The sequence below is a fragment of the Hippocampus bargibanti genome, linkage group LG22 (genome assembly GCF_051943395.1).
Source record: "Hippocampus bargibanti isolate YZ-2025 linkage group LG22, ASM5194339v1, whole genome shotgun sequence".
In the NCBI taxonomy this organism is placed as follows: Eukaryota; Metazoa; Chordata; class Actinopteri; order Syngnathiformes; family Syngnathidae; genus Hippocampus; species Hippocampus bargibanti.
The window spans coordinates 6,295,214-6,315,520 of record NC_142755.1 but is presented as its reverse complement, the minus strand read 5'-3'; the positions used below and the strand labels follow the sequence as shown (position 1 = coordinate 6,315,520).

Genomic DNA, 20,307 nt, shown 5'->3' with positions numbered 1-20,307 from the left:
CAGCTCAATTTTTTGCAGATTTTGGACACTAGGTCATTTTTATTGGTGTTTTGCATTTGAATAAAAATATCATCCTGCGTGTTTTGGGTATTTTAGATGCTATAAAACGTTTTTCTGATGTCAGTTAAGAAACAAAAAAAGTGACGTCGGTTGTCCTTTAAGGATATGTGTATTTGTATTTTGTAAAATAAACATCGAATGACTCATCTGTCATTACATGTATTTTACAGCCTAAACCACTTGTCATCATTTTCAAAAAAGAAATGACACAACTCTACGGTGACGTCGCCGCTCTTTTCAAAATACCGTTGCTCCCTCACGATTGGCTGAAAATTCCCGCGTCATCCCCATTTCCGCCTCTGGAACGCCTTCCGCCACTTTCCCCACCCTACCCATCATCCACCGCGGCATGCCTGAGGAAAGATGGCGGAAGGAGGAGCGGCCGATCTGGAAACCCAGAGAGGAGAGGTCGCGGCATTGATGAAAACGCAACTAAAAAAGGGTGACACTTGGTAAGAATTAGCTCTGAGGGTTTTCAAGAGCGCTGCGAGGGCGTCGCTTTCCTCGGCCACGGCTGTCGATGTCACGAAGGGGTAGGAAAGTGGCTAATGCGGGGCCATGTTGACAGTTAGCCTGGCGTTAGCAACTAGCTTCATGTGTGGCACTTCTCTTCCGCCGAGGTAGACACGTTAAATGACGCCATTCTCTGGCTGCTTTTGTCTGTCCCGACTATTTTAGGCAATTTGAGGCAAAAATGTCGTGCGCCGCGTTTATTTAATTTCAAAGTGGGTAAGCAAAAAGCTAATTTCGAAAGAGCTGTCTGTGGGCTCGTCCGTCGACTTGAATTGGGCGGAGTCGGCAAACGACGCACCTGTCCCAATCACGGAGCCAACTGACCACATTTTCAGCCACCCCGATTCAACTCGGTGCGACCATAAAAACAAACTATTATTCAACTCGGTGCGTCGATTAAAACAAACTATCTTGACCTCTTTTAAAAGTTTAAACGACCACCCATTTAATTCGCTTTCACAATCGAGTGATAACCGGCGTCAAATTGGACTTTTTTTGGTCATCATTTCAGGTACCTAATAGACAGTCACTGGTTCAAACAATGGAAGAAATATGTGGGATTTGATAGTTGGGACAAATATCAAATGGGAGACCAGAACGTTTACCCTGGACCGGTTGATAACGCCGGTCTTCTCAGAGGTAAGACTGTTTAATTGCATTCCGAGACATTGAATTAACCCCTTAAGAATAGTGTGACAGCTAGCAACAATTAGCTGAAAGGAGCACAAACAGCATTGGAAACCGGGGTCTCATTTTGGAAATATCTGTGCCATTTTGTCAGCTTGCTTTGTACCTTGTCTTTTTTGTCCTTTCCGCATACCTGCCTCTCACACTGCTTATCATTACCTATAGATAAAGATGTTCTGGCCATCAAGGAGAACCTCATCGATGAGCTTGACTACATCTTGGTTCCTACGGAGGGCTGGAATAAGCTGGTCAGCTGGTACGGGCTGACGGAGAGTCAAGAGCCCATCGCCCGCACGGTATGACATGGTGAAATAATAGACATCTACTTGGGAGAGTGTATCTTAAAACAAATACAGTAAAGTCTCGTTATATCGATATTCTCGGGAGTCGGAAAAAAATATCGATATAACCGGACTATCGATATATCCGATCCTGCGGCATGTAAATTTTCTCCTTGCGTTCATAGAAATAGTATCGTAATAAGCAGTACTATCCATATAACCGATATCGATATAACCAGACTTTACTGTATGTAATACTAAATGTATGTTGTTGTTTTTTTTAAAAATATATTTTTTCTGTGTTTGCGTATGTGTCGACCAAAACAACTTGTCAGTTGCACGTTTGGCTAGTCATGCTATCATGGCTGCCGATATGTGCCCCCACCTATCCTCCCTCCCTTTCCCATTGACCCTCCCATTCTGCCATGTATGCGCCGGGGATGTATCGGGTGGCTGAAGGGTTTCTATTTTCGGGCGACATTCTGGATGTCTTGAAAAGCTACATGGAACGAGCTACGACGCACAACATACAGGAGGTTCAGCATGTTTTTTTTTTATTTATCCCGTGCCCCTTGCGTGGACTCATCAATCCCGGTTTCGTTTTTCGGGGCTTGGGGCGGGGGGGTGACACACGAGGACTTCATGGCCAGATGATTGTCCTTGTTTCGTTTGAAGCTCAGCTGAGGTCACACCAAGTGCTGTCACCGGAACAGGAGGCGGGAGGGATAAAACTTTTGGCTCTGCAGTGAATTGAGGAATGTTTCTTTGGCGGTGCCTTTTGCTCTTTGCTAACCAACACTTGAATGTCGGACACACTTGGGAGTCTTTCAGGTTTTGGATGGGGACGAGTGTACTGAATATGAGCCCGTGCGTTCGTGGCTTTTGCACTTCTTCTGGACTGGACTGGTTCAGCCGTTAGGTTACTTTGCGATCATGAATTCAAGACACCGTGACGTCGTCGTGCGGCATTGAAATAAATAGCTCAGCTGTTTCCACAAGGTGTTGCTAATTTAAGCCTCGCGCTCTTGTCACAGAATGGCATGAAGATACTCAGAATGGCGTGAAGATACTGTACGAATGCCACTGTGGAAACATGTGAAGATCACCCAAGAGCGCATTAACATTTTCGCAATGTGCCTGTGTTGCGTATCTTTACAAGGTGGTCGAGCAAGGTATGTTTGTGAAGTACTACAAAGTGGAGGTCTACCTGACTGAGCTTCAGCTTTGCGACGACAGCAACATGGAGAACGTGATCACCAGACCCTTCAGCAAGGCCGACACAATCGGTAAGTGCGACCTGGATGAAAAAAAAAACTCTCTCTGGTGTGCAGCAGTGAGCCTCAATCGTTGATCTCAATTTCAGACCTGATAGAAAAAGAGATGCGAAAGGTGTTCAGCATCCCAGATGAGAAGGAAACCAGACTTTGGAATCGCTACATGAGCAACACTTTTGAACCTCTCAACAAGCCTGACAGCACCATTCAAGATGCCGGCCTCGATCAAGGACGGGTAGTTTTATTGTACTTTTTTTTTTCCCCCATGATGCTTTATAATTTGTCATTTGTCACTGAAATGAATTGAAATGAACTCATGTAGCTTTCAATCTGCAGTACATAATAATAATAATAATAATAATAATCATTTCTAAGCGCCTTTCAAAACTCTCAAGGTCACTTCTCAGTCACAGGATACGTTTTTCTGTGGCTGCCGCCAGCGTTCACTCAACCTGGAAGTAACTCCAATAGAATAGTAAGATAAATAGATAGAAAGCTAGCTAGCAAGCCAATAGATAGCTAATAGCTAGCAGCTATATAGCTAGCTATCTAGCCAACCAGATAGCTATTGCACGGTATTACAGAAAAGACAAAGAGAATAGACTTAGCACAATATTGGCGCAAATAAACATGGCATTTTTGATGCCAGCAGTTCATTCAACCCAGAAGTAACTCAAATAGATCGAAAGCTAGCTAGCTAATAGATAACCTATAGATAGCCAGCTACACAGCTTGCCAACCAGCTATATCACTATTAGATAGCTCGCCAGCCAGATAGCTAATAGATAGCAAATAGATAGCTAATAGCCATTACGGTAACTAGCTAGATAACCAGCTAATCTGCCCTGACCTGGCGGCGCTCCCTCACTTTGGTCCCCCCCCCCCCCCCTGATGTCTCCCTCCACCCGCAAATATCAGGAGCGACCAGCTAAACGTGGGTGACTACATCTGCTCCGTCAATGGCATATGCACCTAAAAGCTAACTATTTGGTGACACATGTATATATATATATATATATATATATATATATATATATATATATATGGGGTCAGAGCTACCAGCAAAAATTTTAGTTCGCTGACGAAGCTTTTCGGATGAGGAGCGAAACGTCCGACACCTTCAAAGAAGTCCAGATGACTGCTGAATAAACCTTTTCATCGATGAACCACTCCTGTATGACTAAAAGCTTACACAGCAATTTGTGAAAATATAAAAAAAACATATGCCTGCCCTGCATTTCCGTCGATGTCCAACTCGCAATTGAATTCATTTATTATTTTCTGATTGTATTATTATTATTATTATTTTAAATGAGCAATAGCAGCCTACAGCTTTTTTTCCCCCTTTCACTCTTTCCCCATCCGTAACCTCAGATCATTCTTTTAATATCTCTTTCAGGTCCTCGTAATAGAACAGAAGAACGAAGACGGCACGTGGCCTCGAGGCTCGGACACATCCAAGTGAGAGCCGTCCCGGCTTCTATTTTTCCTTTTGAACCCAAAAGAAAGCTACCTTGAGAGTCAAGTGTTACCGTGAGTCACGATAGAATCCAAACGAGATGATCAAAAAGCCCCTCACCCATCCTCCTACTTGATTTGTCATTGCTGATTGCATTCCCACTTTATTTGGGGTTCATCCAAGTTTGATTTACCCAACACCTTTCTGCAGCCCTCCCCTTCTCTCTCCTCTAACTCATGATCTATTCTTTTATTTTGAAGGTCATCCGGCGCTTCCAATCTCTCCGCTTTGCCAAAGATCTCGCCTTCATCTCTCACACACAATCATAGCAGCAGTTTCACCGGCAGGAAGTAAGACTTTGGTAGTTGAGTTGTGTGGATGTCAGCAGCCCGAGATGATCCATTTTTTTCCCAAATTTTTGTCGCTGTCAGGCCGTGGATACATAAAAAAAAAAGCCACAAAATTGATTTTATGTTTTATAAGTGGCGTTGTGAGTTCAAGGACAACCGACGTCTCCAGACAAGTTGTGTCCATAATTTGTAAAATCACTTCAAATGACTTCTACTGAGCGCATTTTACAAAGATTCCATCGCATAAAGCTATATTTTAAGACCCGCGCTCTATATTCAGGAAGTGTTGTTTTCGAGTTGACGACGATTCCTGACGTGACATCACTTCCGGAACGCCCCTGACCGAGAAAGCGACACACAATGCATTTTGGCTACTTTGGTCTGAAAACTAATTGTTGATCCGTGTTGATGGCAAAATTAGAAGGAAAAAACATAAATAACGCAATGGTGAATTCTTGTGTGTCGCAGCCAATTGTGCATTTTCTGCACGCTACATTGAAGTCCAGACGGCTCGAATTGATCCGGAAGCACTTCTTTAATCGATTGCAAACATTTATGCTTTCCTCTTCGGAAGTATTTGAATCATATTCATAACTGAATGAGTAGCAAGACAGCATCTTCTCTGAATCTGAACTCTTTGAAGCCATTGTTTTGATTCTGTAGCAAGGCAGTTTGTGAAGCAGTATCCTGGCATGATGTCACAAAAAGGGGGGTGGGACTTACTGAATCCCAGTTCCGAGCTCATTTTGTGGCAGTTTTAGGACATTTTAAGTCATTTTTATTGGTGTTTTGCATTTGACTAAAAATATCCTGCGTGTTTTGGGTATTTTACATGCTGTAAAATGATTTTCTGATGTCAGTTAGGAAACAAAAAAAAAATGGTGTCGGTTGTCCTTTCAGGGAGGGAAAAAAATGCGGGCATAGTAGATTTTTGAGCACTGTTGTCCCCACCTTTCTCCTGACGTGCTTGTTATTTTTAATTTTATTCCTTCCAATGACCATGGTTTATAAAATGCTGCATTGCTAACTTAGATCTACATGTGCGGTGAAGCTATTGGCTCGCATGGGTTCATGTTTACATTTCACCATGCAGCATATTCATTGAGTACATACTTTCGTGGCCGGTGACATCTTTTCTTCTTTGGCGCCATTGTTTCTTCTAAATTATGTATGTGGCCTCTTTTTATTTATTTATTTATTTATCATTTATTTATGTATTTATTTATTTTCGTCCTTAATTGTCGGGTACCCTCCACCCAACTTTTGGCGGCAATGCATAGTATCATTGTAATTTCTGCAACAGCCCCTCCGGATGCTTTCGCTCTTCCTTCTTGTCCCAGTGAGCTCATTGCCGCTCACGCTCTCGCTGCCAAGTGACCTTCAAAGTACAGTGATACATCGGTTTACAAACCCTTTGGCTTACGAACTTTTCGGTTTACGAATGTTAGATTTATGAAAATTTTACCTTGCCGTACAAACTATTTTTTGGTACACACACACAGCGCCACAATGAGTGATGTGTCGTTCGCAAACGAGCCCGTTCTCCTCACAACAAAATGGCAGCCAACTGACGAGACGGGCATACGACAGAGAGAATGAGCAAATGGATAGAAAACAGTGACATTTTGACTTGTTTCAACTTTGATAGTTCAAAGGCAGAGTGTAGACTGCAAGGTTAAAATATCCTATCAATCAGGCTCCACAAACAACCCGCACAAGCCATCTGTACACCTGATGCAAAAAGCTATAAACCCAGTTAAACAGAACACAATTGATGAGGAACAAGGTAAAATTAGCGCAGAGAAAGCACCTACAAGGGATCATTCCTCAAGATGGTGAAAGAAGAAGGTTACGTTCCTCATCAAGTGTTTAAGGCTGATGAAACCGGCCACTCCATTCCATCAAGCCATCAACGACCATCACAAAAGTCAATAAAACGACTTTATTTTACTGTACAGTTTATTTCTTTAATTATAATACCATAACACATTTATTATCCATAAAATAAGGTATATTTTGTGTAGTTTTAAGGCTTAGAAAAGTAGAAAATTATCTTTTATGGGGACCTGGGAACGTATTATTCTCATTATAATGGTTTCCTATGGGAAATTATTTTTTGGGATACACACTTTTCGCCTTACACACTCTGTCTGGGAACCAATTAAGTTTGTAAGCCAAGGTATCACTGTACTCTTCGTCTGCTTTGCTCTTCACACGCGGTGGATAAAAAAAAGTCACTTTCTTCCCCCTTGTTGATTTATGAATACGTTTTCACCCTCCACCCCCTTCATGCTCTCTCTCTCTTTCCTTGTCCACCTAGAGTTTGGGTAGCGGTACTCTTCAGCATCCTCGCCGATGCTATAAATATCTTCGCGTTGCAGGCAGGACAGAGGGAGGTGCCGGTGAGCGCACCGGATAACGGCACAGGAAAGGACAGGTGGAGGAGATGAGAAAGAGTGCGCCAAAAGGGATAATCGAGGAAGCAAAAGTTGTTTTGATCTTTGTTTTTTTTTGAAATTCCAAACGGACTGCCATTTGCTGATGCCGGATTTACCACTAAGACTTGAATTGAGAGTAGCGCTTGTCTAAGCTCGACTCCGTTTTCTGGTCCTCATTTGCTTTCGTCGAGACATGCAGGACCGCAGTGGGGCTGAGATGTCATGCTCCTGTGTTGTTGGTGCTGCCTGAGATCTGAAGCGGTAGAGTTAGATAAGAGGGTGGACCACCGCCCGCTGAACTGCGAACCCGGCGCCTCTAACGCCATCGCTAAGGTCGTCCTCGAGCCCCAAACGAGCGCCGCCGCCGCCGCCTCGCAGCACTCTCAGAGGTCCGCTCGCTGCAGGCCTTCATTCGTTTCGCCTACCAGAAACCATCTCCACGTTTTAGCGTCCATGCAAACTGTGTTGAGAATGTATTTTATGTGTTTCATTGGTGGCTCAATGATCCAAATTTGTTTTGCTCATTTGTTGCAGCGTGAAGAATTCAAGCTTCAGCCTACCGTCCTACCACACCTACGGTAACAGTTACGACTACTCGGAGCAAAGTCGCCAGAGCGAGCAGGCGGGCCTTTGCGGGCTATCGAACCTTAGCAACACTTGCTTCATGAACTCAGCTATACAGGTAACGCCACAAGGGTGCACTTAATTCATTCACTGCCCCAAATTTATTCTGGAATTGAAAATTTGACATGGAGCGCCATTCCCAAATTTGTTCTGGTTCTTGTTATTCTTGCGAGGGGTGCCGATAAAGCGCTGTGAAGACCTCTGGGAATGTTTTTTTCCCAGAGGGGGGCAGCATTTCATTTTTTTCCATGTTAGCGCTTTGTTATAGCTTCAGTTGTTAAAGCGCGACATAAAACAATATGTATTGTATTTTGTATAGCTGCCCCCATTTTCAAGCTCAGATAACATCGGAATTAACTCTTATGTAGTCCTAAAACTCATAATTCTGTGGGTCCTCACATTCAAGTGACAATGACAAAAACCAATATGTATGTATTGCATTGTATTTTGGACAGCTGCCCCCTATTTCAAGCTCAGATAACTCCAGAGCCATATAGTAACTCATTCATTGCCATTCACATTTATTCGGGAATTGAAAATATGACGTAGAGCGCCTTACCCGAATTTGCTCAGTTTTTTTTTCCATGCTTGGGTGCCGATAAAGCGCGTATCATGGCCTCTGGCAATGTTTTTTTCTTTTCCACAAGGGGCAGCATTTCATTTGTTTCCCATGTTAGCACTTTATGATAGCTTCAGCTGTTGTTAAAGCGTTATATAAACCAATATGTATGCATTGCATTTTATTTTGGACAGCCACCCCCATTTTAAGCTTAGATAACTCCAGAGCTATATCACTTAGGAATTAGCTCTTTTTTCCTGACAAAAGAAGAGAGTCTATTGTTTCTTATGCTGCATTGAATGTTGATGCAGTCCTAAAAAAATCAATATTCTGTGGGTCCTGGAATTCAAGTGACAATGACAAAAACCCTGGCACTGGTGTGGACACATTTTTGCACGTCTGGCAGTGAATGAGTTAATCAAGCACTAATTTGAAATACAGTAAAGTCTCGTTATATCGATATTCAAGGGAGTCCGAAAAAATATCGATATAACCGGGACTATCGATATATCCGACCCTGTTTGCATGTAATTTTCTCCGTGCGTGCATAGAAATAGTATCGATATAACCGGGACTATCGATATATCCGATATCGATATAACCAGACTTTACTGTACTAAATAAAAAATACTGGATACTCCCTGTTGCTTTCTACTACCTTTGTCACTGCTTTATTTCCACCCTCATTTCAAACTCATATCACTCCAGACTCATATCACGTAGGAATTAATTCTTTATTTTCTGGTGACAGAATAAAGTCAAAGGTTTCTTACGCTGCATTGAATGTTTATGTAGTCCTAAAACTCTATCCTGCGTGCCCTACAATTTGAGTGACAATGACAAAAACCCTGGCACTGAAGTGGACACATTTTTTTTCCCCATCGTCTGGCAGTGAATGAGTTCAATTCGACGAGGCGACAAAAAAAAAGACAATGCGACGCTTGAAATGCCGCGACGCTCATTTCTCACTCTCTTGTCCTCCCCCTCCACCCCCGCTCAGTGTTTGAGCAATATCCCTCCCCTGACAGACTACTTCATCAAAGACAAATACACGAGCGAGCTGAACGAGGACAACCCGCTGGGCATGAAGGGAGAGATTGCCAGAGCCTACGCTGACCTTATAAAGAAACTGTGGTCTTGCAAATACACCTGCGTTACGCCAAGGCCTTTCAAGGTTGACCACCACACACACGTAAAAAAAAAAAGGAGAGACAGCATTGCTGTTTTTTTGTTTTTGGTTTTTTTTGTTTTGGTTTTTTTTTTTTTGTGTTTACTACTTGACATTGGTTTCCCGAACCTCGCGACAGACCGAAGTGGGCCGCTTTGCCCCTCAATTCTCAGGCTACCAGCAGCAGGATTCTCACGAGCTGCTGGCCTTTCTACTGGACGGTCTTCACGAGGACTTGAACCGCATCAGGAAGAAGCCGTATATCCAACTCAATGATGCCAACGGCCGGACCGATAAGGTGCGGATCGCCACGTTCGCACCGGGGGGAGCGTCGGAGGTGTGATCAAATATCTCCCGATTAGGTGGTGGCCGAGGAGGCTTGGGAGAACCACATCAAGAGGAACGACTCCATCATCGTGGATATCTTTCATGGCCTTTTTAAATCCACCTTGGTTTGTCCTGTGTGCGCCAAGGTTTCTGTGACTTTTGATCCTTTCTGTTACTTGACGCTGCCTCTTCCCATGAAGAAAGAGCGAACACTGGAGGTTTTTCTCGTCAGACTGGATCCGCTGGCCAAACCCACACAGGTAATCTTCAGCGGGCAGGCAAAGTCCGCCGCCTTCCCTCCAACGTGGTCCTTCACATATGGATGTTTTTTTTTTTCCTCCAGTACAAACTGACTGTGCCAAAAGTGGGCTACATCTCTGACCTTTGTGCCTCCCTCTCCAGTTTATCCGGGGTGGCCGTTGAGAAGGTACGGACATTTTCATGGTCAAAACGAGTACCGTATGTCTCTTCAAATTCTTTCCTTGCGCCGTTTACACATACAGTGAGACCTCAACTTACGAACTTAATTGGTTCCCAGACAGTGTGTAAGGCGAAAAGTGTGTATCTCAAAAAAAAAAAATCCCATAGGAAACCATTAAAATGGGAATAATCCGTTCCCGGGTTTCCATAAAATATACTTTTCAACTAAATAAGCCTTAAAACTACACACAACATGCCTTATTCTATGTATAATAAATGTGCTATTGTATTGTAATGAAAGAAATACACTGAATTGTATCATAAAGTCACTTTATTTACATTTGTGATGGTCATTTATGGCTTGATGGATTGGCGTTGGAGGTCAAAGATCAAAGGGAATTGCTGTTTGGAAAGAGAGGAGCAGTACATGAGGACTAATTAAAGAAATAAACTGTGCTGTAAAATAAAGTTTTATTTACCTTTTTGATGGTCGTTGATGGCTTATGGAAGGAGAGTCACCTTCCATAAGGACTGTTGGTAACCTCTGGTGCTGTTCGGTTGTGTGCTTCCGCCGAAGATCACTCCGCCAGCCGTGGTGGGTGTGTATTATGAAAATAGTGCTTATTATAAGGTTTAATTTTCATAAATTTGATGTTTGTAAGACGAAAAGTTTGTAAATTAAGGTGTTTGTAAGTTGAGGTCTCACTGTAATGACAGCCACAGGCGCAACTTTGGAACTCCACTACGCCAGCACCGCCGCATGTCTATTACAATTGGCGCACATTGCTACGTGATCTCCGCCACATATGACATACTTCTGTTAAAATAGATAAATAAATTCACTTCAAAGTCAGCCAACTTTATTGTCAAATATGCTAATATGCCTGACATACAGCACAGATGAAATTTCAGTCCTCTCGGACCCAGCGTAAAAGGCACTTATAATGACTTAAGAAACATAATAAACACGAAAACGCCAAACTTCAAACAGCATTTGAAAACTATTCGTTTTCCTTCAGAAGTTTGAACTTTCGTCATGATCCAGCCGAAATTGACAAAAGAGATAATTGAATATTTGTTTACCCATGGTGCATTGCAATATTTACGTCAAACATGTCGGTTGTTGCAATGCGGAGCGAGAGAACATGAGTAAAACTCCAAAAGACCTTAAAAACAAGCAGCAAACAAACATATTCTCATTTTAAGAAATAAAGGAGGGTAGTGATAATTCGTTTCAGCAAAGTGCTGTTTATGACTCGAATTTAGTGGCTCATGGGAGTGATTTCAGAGCTGTTGCTGCACGTTGGAAATCTTCAATGCAAAGACATTTGTTAAAGTAGATACTAGGAAGAAATATTGTGCTGTTCTCTGTATTTTCTGTAATACCGTAGAATATCAAAATAGCACGTGAATCATTGTGCAGTAACTAAAGAAAATAGAAATTTTGTTTATTATGTATGAATAAATAATTTGACTTGAATTCAAATTGTTGATATACAGTAAAGTCTCGTTATATCGATATTCTCGGGAGTCCGAAAAATATCGATATAACCGGGACTATCGATATATCCGACCCTACGCGCATGTAATTTTCTCCTTGCGTGCATAGAAATAGTATCGTAATAAGCGGTACTATCGATATATCCGATATCGATATAACGAGACTTTACTGTATTAGAAAAATAGACGATAGTCAAATGTTTTTCTTAATTGCGATTTACAAATATAATGCTCAAATGAATGTATTTTGGTTGATTTCAATCAGTTTTGTATACTTCGGCGATGTAGTTAAATCGGGCCCATCAATTTTAAAATACAGTAAAGTCTCGTTATATCGATATTCAAGGGAGTCCGAAAAAATATCGATATACTATCGATATATCCGACCCTGTTTGCATGTAATTTTCTCCGTGCGTGCATAGAAATAGTATCGATATAACCGGGACTATCGATATATCCGATATCGATATAACGAGACTTTACTGTATTACCCGTATTCAGACACAATGGGGCCAACTGGTTTCCTTTTTTAATTTCCAAGATGCATACCTCCCACCCCATTTTCAAACCCGACCACATTTGTATTATTATTATTATTATTATAGACATACCTGCGACCGAGCGCCTCAATTCTTAAAAACATTGGCATTGAATGAGTTAAGTGCTCGTCACAATTTGTCACCGTCACACTGCCCCCCGAGAAGACATTTAATCTGGACGATCAAGGACACTTTAAAAGATTAAAAAGTGTCCTTGATCGTCCAGACGAGCACGTAGGGCCGCCTTTTGCCCTTTTTGTTATTGAACCAGAACGCGCTCTCGGCAAGACGCGGATCTCTGCCAAGGATGCATCATCCAAATTTAGCATCAAATTGCTTCTTAGAAATCAACTCTTTACATATTCCTGGATTTTATTGCAGATGGGGGGACAAAAAAGCCTTGTCATCTCGCAATGATATAACAAATGGAATGAAAGTTCTGGATCAAGACCAAAGTCGAAAACAAATCCTCCTTAGTTTATGTGCTAATCTGGAATATTTAGCGTAACCTTGTTATCGAACAACAAAATCACTCAATGATGAAACACTAAATGAACCTCTTTACTTCCATTCGCATATCCTGCTTGCGCACCTCTCACGTCTTCCCCGCCGACACCCCCAGATGATCGTAACAGACATCTACAGACACCATTTCCACCGGATCTTTGCCACCAACGACAACCTGACCAGCATCATGGAGAGCGACGATATCTACGTGTGAGTATCTCGGAGATAGCCTACGCGTCGAGTCATCGAAAAGGAAATGAATAGCAAACACCTCCGTAGGTTTGAAGTCGCCGTGAACAGAGCGGAGGACACGGACCACGTTGTGATTCCCGTGCACCTGAAGGAAAAACAGTCTGGGTACAACCACAGCAACTCACCTCTTTTTGGACAGCCTTTCCTCATCGCTGTGCCGAGGACGCTTAACGAGGACATACTTTACAACATGCTGCTCCTGCGCCTTTGGTGCGTTTTTACGCCTTTTTTCCTATATTACAACAGATTCTTTTCTTACAGACTATTTTTTTAGGTGTTCAATTACCTGACATGTTTCGCCGTATACTTTCGTTTCGTCAGAGTGGATGTTGTGACACGCCGTTTTCAGCTGGTCTTACTATCAAAAAATCGATAGTTTTTAGTATCAAAAAGTTGATAGTAACACAAGCTGAAAAAGGCACGTCACAACAACATCCGTGACACTCTGACAAAGGCGGTTCTGTTGTATCTGTTGTAAATTAGATGTCAAGTAGACAGGATAAACTTAACACAAACTTTTTTTTTTCCTTTCATCTCTCCATTCCCTCATAACGGCTTCACCGTCACGTCACTCATCCTCACAGCCGCTTTGTGAGATCCACTCTGGCAGAAGGCGACGACGACTGTGGAGACGCCCAGCCGAGCAAACAACACACGGTCAACGGCAATGCTACCAACGGCGTATTAGAGGAGGGGTCGCCAAGTGAGTCTCTTACCTCCCCCGCACCCCCCCACCCCCTGTCCACGCAGTCTTCATTCCAGATTTTCTTCCTTCAGGCGCCATGGAAACCGATGAGCAGGACGGCGAATCCAGTCAGTATCAAGATCTGCCCTCCGAGAACGACCACAGCCAGTCCGAGGACTCTGTGGGCGGGGACAACAAGCTGGAGAATGGCGCGGTGACCTCGCAAAAGTCCACCAAAGGCCGGCAGAGCAGCGGGTGCGGCAAAAAGAGACTTTTCACATTCCAACTCAAGAACACGGAAAAGACGGACTTCTCGCTCACCAAGGAGGACTCCAGGACGATCCGCTTTGACGATGGACACTTATGGCTCAATGGTGGCTTTAATTAACAATCCCGTCTTGTGCTCACATTGCGGATCCTTATCTTGTCATTACTCATTCAAGTCTGTCACCCTCTTCCAGAACGATCTTATCTCTCTTTGGATTGGGAACCAGACATGAGGAAGAAGTACTTTGACAACACGGTTGTTGAGGTAAACAACACCCGCATTCTTCACCCCATTTGATACTCTGCCACAATTTTCTAGATGAAACATAAGAGGATCAAAGTGTCCTTTTCACCAGTGGTCAGGGTCGTCACGGTGAAATGTGCACGTCTGCTACAAGCTAAATGTCAAAAGCATACACGAAGCTGCAGCATCCATTGTAGCATCTCAAAACTCACCCATTTAAAATTGCATTTTTTTGTGTAGCTCTCTCTGTTGTTTCTATTTATAATTGTATTTTACTTATTATATATTTTATTTGATTTATTATAGTACCTATGACTGTAAAATGTCCTTGAGAGCTTTGAAAGCTGCTTAAAATGTGATGTATTATTATTATTATTATTAACGAAAAGAGATTGTCGCACGTAAATCCACTTCAATTCCAAGCGGCGACAATTCCACATACGCATTTATACATACGCTTTGCGCTGACGCTTCTCATACCAATCATTCCAGCCGCAAACTGTCCAACAGCGCAGACCTTGTGCCCATTACAAGCGCAAAAAAAAAGCACAATCTTCACAGAACTGTCCAGCCATGACAGTCAAATGGCACTCCCAAATCAAAAACTGTGCTGGCATATTCGTGCAGCTGAAAAGCACAATCTCCTCCTTGATAAATGGTCATAAATGTCCATTTTCTGCAGGACTTTGACAGGCACGAGAGCATGGAGCACAAGCCGCAAAAAAAGGCCTACTTCAAGCTAAAGGATTGCATCGAGCTGTTCACCACCAAGGAGAAGTTGGGAGCTGAGGATCCTTGGTATGCACTTTATGGTCGTGCGATGACTTTTCGTTCCTTTGACTTACATCGAGAACACCAAAAATATTGCCATTTGTCTCTCCAGGTACTGTCCAAACTGTAAGCAGCACCAGCAGGCCACAAAAAAACTGGACTTGTGGTCTCTACCTCCAGTTCTCGTTGTCCATCTGAAAAGATTCTCCTACAGTCGATACATGCGGGATAAGCTGGACTCCCTCGTCGACTTCCCGCTTAGGTCTACATTTAAGCGTCATGTCGTCTTTGAGTCGCACAAGCCAATGGGTGACATTTTTTTTTTCTTGGCAGCGATCTGGACATGTCGGAGTTCCTGATTAACCCTAACAGCGGACCGTGTCGTTATGACCTCATAGCTGTGTCCAATCACTACGGCGGCATGGGCGGGGGCCACTGTAAGTGACATGTTGCTTAAATCGCATCCGCTGAAACGGAAGAGGATCAAAGCGTCCTTTTCACCAGTTAATAAGGGTCGTCATGGTGAAATGTCTGCTACAAGCTAAATGTTGAAAGCAAACACGAAGCTGTAGCATCCATCGACCAAAAGAGATTGTCTCACATCTCCTGTACCACGTAAATCCGCTTCAATTCCAAGCCGCAACGCTGCATCTTTCTTGTTTCATTACGAGGCAGTCGCACCCGAATTCCAGCAGCGCTGCACATCTGGTACTTTTTGGCCACCGCCGCCACATTTTAATGTCCCGTCTTTGCCCCGCCACTCAGATACCGCTTACGCCAAGAACGCAGATGATGGAAAATGGTACAACTTTGATGACAGCAGCGTGTCGTCTGCCAGCGAGAATCAAATCGTGGTGAGTCCGCCCATCCCCTGTCCTGTAACGGCTGTCTTGTGGAAAAAAAATAATCCCAATACCACAAATCTCTAAACTCCCCAAATTGTGTATACTTGACGATTTCGGTTGGGTGCGCGACATTAGCGAAAAAAGCTAACTCAGCATAAGTAAAATAAGCCGTTCAAGTTTCCACGCATTCCAGCTAAATGATTCTCGCAGAGTCATGCCATTAAAGTCCAGTCGAAGCTGGCTGCAGTGGAATTGTGATCACGTGAGCACGCTGACATGATGTCAAATATGTTTTCAAACAAACAGCTACTTCTTAGATGCGTGTAACAAATAAATATACTGTATTTTCTGGTGTATAAGGCACACCCAAAAGCCTTGATTTTCTTCAAAAGATGACTCTGCGCCTTATATGCAGGTGCGCCTTACATATGAAGTCATATTGAGCCACAACGGTCTCGCAACGACTATAGCTATGTATTAGCTAGCTTGCTTTCTATCTTATTTGAGTTAATTCCGGGTTGAGTGAACGCTGGCGCGTATTGCTGCCGCTGCTCACCCACAGAAAAACTTATCCTGTGACTGTAAAGTGACCGTGAGAGTTTTGACAGGCGCTTATAAATGAAATGTATTATTATTATTATTATTATTATTATTATTATTATCATCATCATCATCATCATCATCAGCCACCGACTCCATTTACGCCTGCAGTAGTAGTGTGGAACACCGGCCTTTACTGTACAGACGCTCCCCTACTTACGGACATTCGAGTTACGGACATTTTTGTAGTAACATACAAAGTATTCTCTCCAGTTGTACATGTACATATCTTTATAGAGCATATATTTTATGAAATATTTATTTTTCAATACAAACCAATCCAGGTACAGGTTACTTATACAAGCCTTAAACATATTTACATAAACCATAAACCTACTTATATAAGCCTTAAAGGACAACCGACGTCTCCGGACAAGTTGTGTCCATAATTTGTAAAATGGCTTCAAATGACTTCTACTGAGCGTATTTTAATAAGATTTGAGTTGGTGACGAATTTTGCTGTACGTGTTTGGTCTGATAACCGTGTTGCACCCAAAAGCCGCCAGAAGAGGGAGTCCAAGCTCCATATAAGGAATTTATCAGCCTGTGGAAGCGGAGGTGGACACTGGAGGTCGCCATTTTGTGCCTCTTTTCTGGTGATCCAATGTTGCCTCAAAATGGCATGGAATAAATTCTTTAATCGATTGCAAACATGTATGCTTTCCTCTTCAGAACTATTTGAATCATATTCATAACTGGATGTGTAACAAGAAAGCATATTCTCCGAATCTGAAGCCATTGTTAGGATTCTCCAGCAATGCAAGACGTCTTGGCGTGACGTCACGAACTAGGGGCGGGACTTTCTGAAAATGCTCTTTTTTTTTTTTGCAGATTTAAGACACTTTAAGTCATTTTTATTGGTGTTTTGCATTTGAATCAAAATATCACACTGCATGTTTTGGGTATTTTAGATGCTATAAAACGTTTTTCTGATGTCAGTTAAGAAACAAAAAAGTGACGTCGGTTAACCTTTAAACATACATTCCATACAAAGTACACGCGACCCTACTTGTGAACATTCGAGTTACGAACGATGGTACATACATTTTGGTAGTAACATATGTATCATTCTCTCCAGTTGCGCATGTACATATCTTTACAGAGCATATATTTTATGACATGTTTATTTTTCAGTACAAATCAATACAGGTTACTTATACAAGCCTTAAACATATTGCAAATGTCCCCATTGTGGGACGAATAAAGGTTTTCTGATTCTGATATTTATATAAGCCCTAAACATACATTCCATACAAAATATAGCACTGAAGCAATTTACAAACAACCGTTCAGAACGTATCTCGTTCGTAAGTTGGGGACCGTCTGTCGTGTCTTATATTTTGAAAACTTGTCAATACAGTACAGTATTTAGATATTTTATCTGGAAAATGTGTTACATTCATTGAAGGTGTGCCTTATACTCCGGTGCGCCTTATGCGCCAAAAAATAAGGTATATAATAATAACAAACAAGTTCATAATCATAATAATAATACATTTGATTTCCAAGTGCCTTTCAAAACTCTCAAGGACATTTTACAGTGACGGAAGTTTAGAGGTACCGCAGAGTCATGAATGTTAAACAAGGTCGTCGCAGTCGATACTTGTATCCTCATGGCTCCCCTGTGCTCATGTCCAGTCCAAAGCGGGCTACGTGCTCTTCTACCAGCGCCAGGATACCGTCAAAGGCACCGGATACTTCGCGCTGGACAGGGAGGATGATGAAGGGGAGGAGGAGGACGATGATGATGATGATGAACTGGAAGCGGAGGATGAGGAAGGGGAAGTGGAAGCCAATGACGAGAATGAAGGAAAACGGCGCACTTCCTCAATTTGTGGCGCTGCCTCTCCTGCCGCAGAGAGCGACGACCCAAACCAGAACAGATGCGGTAAGAGCAACACTACTGAGTCTGAAAACGACGAAGGAACGCAAGTAACCGGTCGGAACTTGACCATGAGCGCCAACTGACAAGACCGAATAGAGATCGGAATATTTCCATCCAAAGCCATATGGACGCACAAGGTGGCGATTCTGCTCCGCCGGGCCCACCCGCCCTCGGCCTGGCGCCAACGGTACGCCTTCATTTGTGGCCCAATCACCGTTTGTGTTTGCGTGTCACCGGTTGATATGATTTAGTTCAGGGGTGTCAAAAGTCATTTTTTTGCCGCGGGTTTCCTCTCGAGGGCCGTTATGAATTTGGGGAACCCATTAGAATGTTTAAATCCCTTCAAATATTACATGTAGAGCACACAGCAAATTAATGAATAACTCGTTTTCAAATCTGAAGTCAAGAATAATGACTTTTACTGTGGTTTACATCCAAAAATATGAAATTTTAGCTCAGATTTTAGCAATCATCATGGAATTTAACAAGTTTGATTTGCTTTCGCGGGCCGAAAAAAAATTATGTGGCGGGCCAGATTTGGCCCGCGGGCCTTGACTTTGACACCCGTGATTTAGTTGGTATATATTTTTAAAACAGCCAGCAGTCTGTTGTCATTCTGCGTTGAAGCATTGTGAACTTGCACAGTCACCGATGAACCACTTAAAAAAATATATATATTGCCAAACACTGCAGTAGTTCGGAGATGAATGTTAAGTGACTTTTCTCTGATAACCCCCAAAGTGTACAAGAATCTGCCTTGGACGCTTGTTAGATTTTATTTTATTTTATTTTTTCATACTTAATGCCAAACTTGTAAAGAGCTTTGGTCTACTGCTATTGCAGTGACCTTGGTTTTCACGTCCAGACTTCTTTGGCGCCCTCAGTTGGCCGGTCATCATTCTGCATCTTTTGTGCTTCATTGACCTACCTACTTTCTAAAATGGGGTGCCGTAAGATCTACAAAGCAATCGTGGAATGGTGTCTTCAGTAGCCTGTTCTGCATTTTAGCTTCATCTTTGATCATCACAAAACTGTGTGTGCTCAGCCTTAACTCTTCAACCTCACACACGTTCCTCCATCTTTTCTGCATGGCCCCTTTAAACACACTTGAATGTCAACATGGTCTGCTAGTCATATCACAGCCACATTTTCTCTTTATTTTTTTGCAATCCACAGGAGGGCCGGTATGTATTCACAGTGACCACTGACCATTTGTATGTGATCACTTTTCTTTCAGATTTTCCCACAGGGCCACGTTTAGGTTGTTTTTGTCTTTTCCGGGTTGGTTGAATACGATGGTGACGGCTTTTCCCGCCTTTTTTTGGCTGAATGTGTCCCTCCCCAGGATGGGTGATAGGCTTCTTCTTGTGCTCCCTAGTTGAAAGTTTGGGGTGAGTTTGACTATATAAAAAAACTTTCATGATTCATGTGAGTTATTTAGTGGCAAATTATTGCAGAATAGTCCTCCACTGGCGCTGGTGACCCTTTTTTTTCCCCCCATTTCCGTGATTTTTGCCTTGCTTTTCGGTCATCTCGCCTCCTTCTTTGAATAAGAGACCGCTACAATGGACTTGTACTGTACATAAGAGTTCACTCTATGAGTGCAGATTTGATACATTTATTTATGTCATGTTTTAATAAGGAAGCATATTTAAAAACCTGACGAGCCGAGAGATTGGGACACGTTGTGGTGGTGGTGCATATGCTCTTGTCAGGGAGGGATTATTAGTTGTTTTTTTAAATACATGAAATGATAGCCGTGTTGCTTTTTTGAGACTGTTTTCTACAAAGGAAATAATCCAGTCATCCTTTGCATGATAAAGGGTTTCCAGGTTTGGCTGCACTTTTGAGTTCACTTGGGTTTACATTTTCTTTTTTTTTTTTTTGAAATGTGCATGTGTATTTATACACAATCTTCAATAAAGTTGTGCAAAGTTTTCTAGGGTGATTTTCTTCAACTATCCAGACGCGATCGGCGTGTGTGCGGAAAAAAAAAGAATCACAGATGGACCATCATTTACCGCTGTTTTAAAAGTAAGCTATGGCAAACAA

The 20,307-nt window shown here is 42.5% G+C and overlaps 1 protein-coding gene across 6 annotated transcripts; it reads left to right on the top strand.

The window, feature by feature from the left end:
• Positions 1-254: 254 nt before the first annotated feature.
• Positions 255-20,193, top strand: usp15 (ubiquitin specific peptidase 15). 6 transcript variants are annotated; one of them, XM_088988735.1, is made up of 22 exons: positions 255-512; positions 1,085-1,212; positions 1,426-1,556; positions 2,701-2,827; positions 2,905-3,050; positions 4,215-4,276; positions 4,535-4,624; positions 7,597-7,744; positions 9,246-9,437; positions 9,553-9,711; positions 9,776-10,000; positions 10,084-10,167; positions 12,822-12,916; positions 12,986-13,168; positions 13,543-13,661; positions 13,736-14,017; positions 14,105-14,175; positions 14,837-14,952; positions 15,038-15,187; positions 15,259-15,362; positions 15,691-15,779; positions 18,009-20,193. In XM_088988735.1, exons 1-22 carry the CDS (start codon positions 424-426, stop codon positions 18,336-18,338), a joined length of 3,120 nt encoding a protein of 1,039 aa, XP_088844861.1. In that variant the 5' UTR covers positions 255-423; the 3' UTR covers positions 18,339-20,193. The 6 variants fall into 6 exon arrangements, with proteins under 6 accessions (XP_088844861.1, XP_088844863.1, XP_088844862.1 ...); XM_088988736.1 differs by having other exon boundaries at positions 256-512; positions 9,246-9,419; XM_088988737.1 differs by lacking the exon at positions 4,535-4,624.
• The last annotated feature ends 114 nt before the right edge of the window (positions 20,194-20,307 follow it).

Excerpts from the sequence above, each read along its gene's own strand:
- usp15 (XM_088988735.1), top strand. The coding sequence starts at position 424 with ATGGCGGAAGGAGGAGCGGCCGATCTGGAAACCCAGAGAGGAGAGGTC. Across the intron at positions 7,745-9,245 it reads TCATGAACTCAGCTATACAG|TGTTTGAGCAATATCCCTCC; the intron begins GTAACGCCACAA and ends ACCCCCGCTCAG. Across the intron at positions 14,176-14,836 it reads TTGACAACACGGTTGTTGAG|GACTTTGACAGGCACGAGAG; the intron begins GTAAACAACACC and ends CATTTTCTGCAG.